At 43.7% G+C, this 7,828-nt stretch overlaps 1 protein-coding gene across 1 annotated transcript; it reads right to left on the bottom strand.

Moving 5' to 3' along the window:
- Positions 1 to 2,195: 2,195 nt before the first annotated feature.
- On the bottom strand, positions 2,196 to 6,806 carry ddx10 (DEAD (Asp-Glu-Ala-Asp) box polypeptide 10). Its single transcript, XM_085433436.1, has 2 exons — positions 5,373 to 6,806; positions 2,196 to 4,407 (listed from the first exon to the last, which is right to left on the bottom strand). The coding sequence occupies exons 1-2, from the start codon at positions 6,720 to 6,722 to the stop codon at positions 3,208 to 3,210; spliced, it is 2,550 nt and encodes an 849-aa protein (XP_085289562.1). The 5' UTR covers positions 6,723 to 6,806; the 3' UTR covers positions 2,196 to 3,207.
- Positions 6,807 to 7,828: the final 1,022 nt, after the last annotated feature.

Genomic DNA, 7,828 nt, shown 5'->3' with positions numbered 1-7,828 from the left:
CCTTCACATGGCACAGAGGAGGCTGGAGTGCAGAGAAACTGGTAGAGATGCAGTTATACAGTCTACCACACAAACTATCAGCTAAAGAGAATAAATACATTCAACTGCTGCACATTTGGCAGACTAACATTTTCAGATTAATTAAACAATAAAATATATATTTTTACAACATTACATGTAAAGAATCAAGTGGAAGTTTTTCTAAAGTTATTTAATGATATTTATATTATGGAAGCAGATTATTGACATTTTTCCCTTTTCCTGTTTTCAGATATAATAAACACGCACAAACAAAATCAAAGGGCCAGAACACAAAGCTGGAAAACCCACCCGATCGACCAAAATCAACTCAAAATTCTCCCACACAACAGAACCTCCTCTCTTCCTCGCTGCCTCCAAATCTCCCAGTGGAATGATCACTGGTTCTCTATCTGTCACCATCAAAACGCGAATGATTCACCTGCTTATAAACCAGGGAATCAGACACCGAAGCAGTTAGGCTCTAAATGAAGCTTCGGACGTCACTGATCACGTGACTCTGGCCAAACAAATCAAGCTTCGACACAGAGCTTCTGAAGCACCGGAGCGTCAGCTTCAAGCGGGCCATCACTACCTTACAGTATAAAGTGCATCAATGCAACTAAAGTTGTGATTTGGCAGTATTTGAATAAAATGTAAATGTATTCAGCAGACCTCAGCGATCTAGATGTATGGTTGTAGTAACTCACTGATGCTGCTATTCATACTGTCATTATATTAATGCTGCTATCCTGTATATATGTATATACATGTTTGAGTACTTACGATTGTTTTTTTTGTACTTTTTATATTTTACATTTATATTTATTATTGAAACTTGCACCAAGGGAGTGGCACTCCAATTTCATTGTACTCTGTACAATGACAATAAAGGCTATTCTATTCTATTCTATTCTGATGTCATTGGGTGAGAACATGGATTGTCATTTTCAAAGGTGATAGTTTCAGGTTAACAAAGAAATAAAATTAATCCACAAATTTGTTCAGAAACTTTTACACATACCAACCCTTCTGAAAGCAGCTGGCTTCCTTTTGTCCTCAGGTGTGTGTTTGGAAAGGCCCGAGACTGGGGGTAACAAGACCTTGATTATACTTCCCTAACCTTTCCCTTCGGTTTGCTCCAGGAGCTCCTTTTACTTTCACACATGGTAAGGAGAAGACAACTAGGTGAATATTGCTAATGTCTAAATTAACATCCACTCACAGTAAACTAAAAACATTTAGGTTTATAAGATAAATAAATATAAGTTGTTAACAGTTCTAAGGTTTTATTTCCAACACAGGCTGGCCCGTCCTCCTGTTTCTTCACCTTCAGCATAAACTGTCAGCTAAATATTACTCTGTAAACTCAGTAAAGGCTCCTTAAACAATAGTTTGTGCTGTTTCATTTAGCGTACAACATTAATCACTCAAACTGTTAAAATATAGGTTAAGCATCATAAATATAATTAAAATCACCCCCAGCTGCAACATTAAAGACTCAATAATTACGATTAAATATGACATGTATGATTCTCCATAATAGGTACATATGAGTTAAATACATTGTCAAGTGTTTAAACATGTAGAAATTCAGATGTTATTTTAGAGCAGTCAAACCAAATTATTGCATGTTGATAGAATAAAATAAAAGACGATTGCTTCATATTTGAATAAGAATCTGAAAGGATTTTTGAGTCTATTGCATGAATTGCTTTGTACGGGGAAATGTAGTGGAACAAAGCTAATTTGTTTTAAATCTACATTTGCACTTTTCCAATCAAGTCTCTTTTGTTCTTGCTCTGCATCACCCGGCCTCATTCTCAACACATAACAGCCCAAACACGTGCATAACCAAGGAGCTGCCGATCACTGAGATGAGCAGCTACTGGGTCACTTTAGCTCCACCTGCTGGACACATGTTGGACATGCAGGGTGTAGCGTCGCATCTGTGGAGCAAAATAAGTGGGAAATCTCAATGTAAATCAATCTGACTGTAATCCTGACATTCTTAATTTTTCACAGAAGTACATGTTTGTGAAAAACAGGCACACACCGAGAGAAGCACTTCAGCTGACTTTAGAGCAGGCTGATCCATCCAGGTCACTAGAATTCACTTGAAATTCCTGGAAATTTACCCCTAAAGTCCTTAAAGTTCAAACCAATGACAAGAAAACTTCAATGATTACAAATATTTTAATAGCATAACTCAATAATCAGACAAGTCAAAGTTGTGACTCTCAGACATGAAATTATATTCATGGATCAAGAAGAAGAAGAGGCCACGATTCCAGGGGTGAGCCAGGGAGCCACAGGGAACATCGGTGCATTAACTAAGCTGTTTAGTCCTTTTGGAGAAACACAGCTCCCCATGGATGCCAAACAGGCACCGCTTGTCCTCATCAGCAGCTCTGGCATCGTGGAGCTAACCTGTTCACATTTAACAGTGGACAGTGATTGAAAACGATCACCCCTCAGATACTAATGTGGGCATCAGAAAACAACTTCCTGTTTGGTTTTCAGTTGAAAAGTCACAGACTACCTTCCAGAAACGGTTTTATCCCACTATGAGTGCAATAACACAATGACCTAGTCTTAACCTCAGCAGCCTAATGGCCATTTTAGCCACTTGGGGAAAAGTAGAACAACAGTTTAAACATAATACATGTAAAATAAAGATGCACTCATTGTCCCTCTGCAGGACCTTCAGTAATGTTGCTGTCTCAAGCTTTATTGAGACTGACCAACCCCGAGCTCGTGTTTAAAGTCTGAAAGTCTGCATTACAAACTGGAATTGACTGTTTTACAGAGAAAGTTACACATTAATGGCACACCGCCATCTTTCTTCTGTTTTGAACAGCTGGGTCACAACTTCTGCCTCAAAGTGAGCTTTTATTTTTTGCTAATGTGCTCTAACATGACTGACTGGTGCTTCACTCTAGGAGCATGTTTGGCTCGTCTCTTTGCTATGACTCTGTTCTTGTGTAAGCCAATCAGGACGGGGCAACATTTAGCAGTGTTTCTTTCACACCCAATGGGATCAGTCCTGATAACGTTTGATGGCAGTTTCTGATTGGAAGCCTCTGGACTGAACAGTCACCTGCACGTTTGCACTGCAGAGTAAAACACTGGTCAGCTTGAGTACTCCTCATTAGAACTGACGGAACCGTTCTGTTCTCTTTGGGTCATCTACCTTCGCCCACCCAGCAACTGTAAGACTAACTCCTCATCCTCTGCCAAAGAGAGACCAGTGTCCAGAGCTGTGTGCTCATCATCTTCATCGCTCACTTTCCTCCTCTTTCCTGCTGTATGCTTCTCATCCTCCTCTTCGCTGTCCTCCTCCTCTTCCTCTTCACTGCTGTGCTGCCGTTTAGACGACCCCATTTCCATCTCGTCCTCCTCATCCTCTGACGACGAAGAAGACGACGAGTGCACTTTGTCGGGATCTGGCAGGGCACTGGGGTCAAACTCGTCTTCGCTGTCATTGGCCAGGTAGGCCACGACCTCGTCCTCCTCGTCCTGGTCCCGCTTGCTTGCCTCCTTCCTGGCAGCCCTCTCCTTCAGCCGCTTCTCTCGGTGTTTGGCTTTCACCTTGCGGCTGTACTCCTGCTTATCAAACTCTTGATCTTCCCGCTTCAGCCTCTCCCGAGCCTTTTCCACATTGATTCCCGAAACGTCCTCCTCTTCTTGCTCCCCCTCATCCTCAGCAGTCACTGCTTGCTGGACTGGTGGCCAAAGCTGCACAGCCTCACCTTCTTCATTGAAAGTCACTTTGGTGTTTACCTGAAACTTTCTCTTGAGGATCTTTTTAGCTTCTTTGTACTTTGTCTCTTTCTCAGTTTTCTTTTCTGGGTCATTTTCAGGATCCTCTGGACTCTGCTGATCCTCCGTCAGATTAAAGACATCCTTTCGTTTGACTGTCAGCAGGTCCAAGTCTCGTAGATCATCATCGTCATCAGCGTCACCTGCACTCGGGGTTAATGTCTTGGACGTATCCAAACCTCCTTCATCACCACCGTCCTCATCCTCACTGGACTCGTCTGACTCCGAGTTTTGCCGCTCCTCACGAGAAACCTCTCCTTTCAGCTGGGCCTTAAATCTCCTCAGCTCTTCTTCTTCCTCAGACTCCTCCTCCTGCACTTCTTTCTCTACTTTCTGTGCCTGAGCTTTACTTAGGAACCGAACCCTTGGGGCCACAGCGAGGCCGAGGGACAAAGCGTACTCGTGAAGCTTGATCTTAAAGGCATCAAACACCTCTTTGTTCTTCATGAGGTACACCGAGCGCAGGTAGGAAACAAAACACCTCTGGGCTCGCTCCTTCTGCTCCTTCTCCTGAGCGAGGAAGGCCTCCAGCTTCTGCTGCACGTTCTGCAGTTTGTCTGGGTTCACCTGGAAGTAGCCAAACAATTAAGTTAATCAGATCTTATGTAATGTTTTGTGACTACACTTAAATCTGCCTGTTTGAAACCACATATAAATGTATATTAAATAAATGAACTATAATAAATATATTCTGAGGAGGTTTCTAAGACTAGTACAGCTCTGGGTGACGAGATGTGCGGACAAAGGTTTTTTATTTTGCAATATTTGAAATATAAGTACCACATTAAGCTGTATCAGCAGTATTGGGTTTAGCATAATCATATTATATCTGCCTGTACTTGTTCCTAAATTTGAGTTGCTGTCACCACTGTGAGTCTTTTCACCAACTTTTCTGTCAGATTTGTAGTGATACTTAAAGTTATTTGACGTGTGCACACCTCGTTAGGACGGCAGTTTGTGCAGATATTAACAGTGTTATACTAACGTGTAGTGCCTACACTACTAAGCTGTAGTGCCTCTGCACCTCACTGTACAATACCTTGTGCAATACTTTTTGTAAATAGTCAACAGTGCAATAGACTCAATACTTGAAATGTGCAATTCACTTGTATTTTTATTTTTATTCCTATTTATTCTATTTATCCTCTTTGTATATTTTATTTATATTTGTCTCTGTATTTATATATATGTGTGTGTGTGTGTGTGTGTGTGTGTGTGTGTGTGTGTGTGTGTGTGTGTGTATATATATATATATATAACAATTCTGTAACTTCGGTCGTTGCTGTGCTTTTTTTTGGAAGTCGAATTTCCCAGAGGAACCCACCCGAGGGATTAATAAAGTTCTATCTTATCTTAATTCCTGAGGAGTAATGCAAAGTACTGTACCGAGGGTTTGAAATATCTCCTTCTAAATGGAGTAAAAACATCAAACAGTTATTTTACTGTTTTACATAAACCTACTGAACAGTGTGTGTGTGTGTGTGTGTGTGTGTGTGTGTGTGTGTGTGTGTAATGGGTAGATGATGTCTCACTTGTATCTTGTTGATGGGAACTTTCTTCTCCTCCAGCTGCTTCACCATGCCTTTCTCCTCCGAGGGCAGCAGCAGCAGCAGGGCCTCTCCACCCTCCTTGTACCTGGCCGTCCGGCCCACCCTGTGGATGTATGTGTCGGCGTCCTCTGGACAGTCAAACTGCAGCACCCAGTGGACGGCAGGGAAGTCCAGGCCTCTGGCAGCTATGTCGGTGGCAAAAAGCACAGCGTTTTGCTTCTTGAGGAAGTCGTTGTACACCTCCACCCTCTTCATTTGCTGCTGTTTTCCATGCAGCGCCAGGATGGGCATGCCTGGCCGGAGACGGCAGAAAGCTCGGAACAGGTACTGCACCTCCTTGCAGCAGGCGAAGAAGACTATGATCTTCTTCTTTAGGTGGCTTCTAATGAATGAGTAGAGCATGTTGACCTTCTGGTGGAGCTCACACACGATGTAGTTCTGCTCCAGCGTGGCTGGCGTGCTGAACTTGGCTTTTTCGTGCACCCACACATACTCCGGATCTTTGAGACTGAGCCGGCCCAGGTCTTTGACTGATTTGGTTTGCGTGGCAGAAAACAGCAGAGTCTGCCGGGACTTGGGGAGATTCTCCACGATGGCATTGAGCGTATCTGCAAAGCCCATGTCCAGAATGCGGTCTGCCTCATCCAGGACCAGCATGTGGAGGTCGGACGCGTGGAAGGTGGCCGTTTCATCCATGTGCTGGAGGAGTCGGCCCGGGGTGCAGATGACAATGTTGGTACGGTGAATCCTCTCACACTCGCTTTTCAGGTCTTTTCCGCCGATGATGAGCCCTGCAGAAAACTCGTGGTTCCTGCCCACCTTGCGCAGGACTTCAAAGGTCTGGTAGGCGAGCTCTCGGGTGGGAGAGATGATGAGAGCACCGAGGCCGTCCATGGAGCTCCATTGCTGGCGGTAGAGACACTCCAGGACCGGTATGAGAAAGGCTAAAGTCTTACCGGAGCCAGTTTTAGCCGCACCGAGAACATCTTTCCCCTGCAGAGCGAAGCCGATGGTCTGCCGCTGGATCTCCGTAGGCTGCCGATACTGAGCCTCCTGCAGGCCCAGCAAGGTCTTCTTAGAAATGGGGAAGTCGGAGAACTTGACAACCTCCTTGAGGTTGATTTCTCCATACCTGCTCACCAGCTTATCGATGTACTCTCGTTCTACCTGCCACTCGGGCTTCTTCTTCTGCGCCCTCTCTTGCTTCACTCGTGCTTTGGTCCGGTTGTACTTTTTCTTCCATTTCTCGAAGTTTCTGACGGGGTCGACGCTCGCTTTCATCTTTTGGGGTTTCGGTTTTTTCCCAACAGGATTTGGGCCTTTTTTCTCCATGACTAAAGACGAGAATCGCAGCAAGATCGAGTCAAAAACACACACGCTGGACTCTAGATAAACAGCATGGAGAAGCCTGCTCGCCGTCGCGTGTTGAATGACGTAGTCATCCCGCGACTCAAATCTTTAACATGGGGAAGCTTTGCCCTGAACTTCATTTGACAGGCAGAACTGCAAAATATTTATTTATGTATTTAAATGTATTCACAGCGCTGTGTAAAGACAACGGGCGAATAACAAAGACAGAAGTGGGTGCAAAGGTCAGCATAATTCCGCAGTGTTGAATATTTTTACCGTCAAAGGTGGCAGCTGCCTTGGCCAGCTTCAGCCATCCTTCAGAAAACGTGTAAAAACAACAGTTGTGGTTGTCATTCTCACAGAGGACTCACGTATTCACATCCAAATTAAACCACGATGTTGAGTTGTGTAAATCTCATTTCGCTGCTTCTTTTGAATCTTCTTTCACTTTAGGGGTTTAGGAGGTGGAAACATACTTTCTCCTTATTATTTAACATCCTCGACACCAAATTCCTTCAGAATATAATTCAACTTTTTGGGTTAACATATATTTCAGTGATTTGACTGCTGCAAATCAGAATTCCCACTATATGTCTAAAAAAATCCCCTAACCTTCGCATTTGACCAGGTCCTCACCTTTCGCTATAGAAATATTGTTTGTAGCACAACACATGGAGTTTGCGTGTTTTCCACATATTTTCCTAGGTCCTCCCACAGATATGCGTGATTGACTCTATAGTCTTGAATGGTAGTATATCTCTATGTTTAAGACCCATGACAGTTGGCAGCCTTTCCAGGGTTTACCTTCTCTCTCACTCTATGATATCTTGTTACCCTTCAGCCCACCAGCTACCCTGAACTGGACAAGTGGAAGAAAGTGGATGGACAGAAAGATAGCCCAATTTAAAATCAAAATGTTTAATAAAGCAGGGTATGGTGTAGGGTAGGTCTGCCTTGGGACCGTAGTTGCTGTTGTATGGGTGTGCAGTGGTTCTTGGTGTCACAATTACATGAACTTATTATGTCAGTGTTTGTGTCACTGAAGTAGCATCAAAACTCTGAGTCTTCACAGCAGGACCTCACCTGAG

The sequence above is a fragment of the Copadichromis virginalis genome, linkage group LG15, assembly GCF_057382275.1.
Source record: "Copadichromis virginalis isolate Kocher_CV1m ecotype Utaka linkage group LG15, C_Virginalis_male_GT1.1, whole genome shotgun sequence".
Taxonomy (NCBI): Eukaryota; Metazoa; Chordata; class Actinopteri; order Cichliformes; family Cichlidae; genus Copadichromis; species Copadichromis virginalis.
Note: the sequence above shows the minus strand (reverse complement) of the source record. Positions and strands in the feature narration are given on the sequence as shown.

What these genes read in the sequence shown, in the direction of transcription:
- ddx10 (XM_085433436.1), bottom strand. Translation starts at nt 6,722, where the DNA reads ATGGAGAAAAAAGGCCCAAATCCTGTTGGGAAAAAACCGAAACCCCAA. An exon ending in TTCCCATCAACAAGATACAA is followed by an intron (nt 4,408 to 5,372) that starts GTGAGACATCAT and finishes GGCTACTTCCAG; the next exon opens with GTGAACCCAGACAAACTGCA.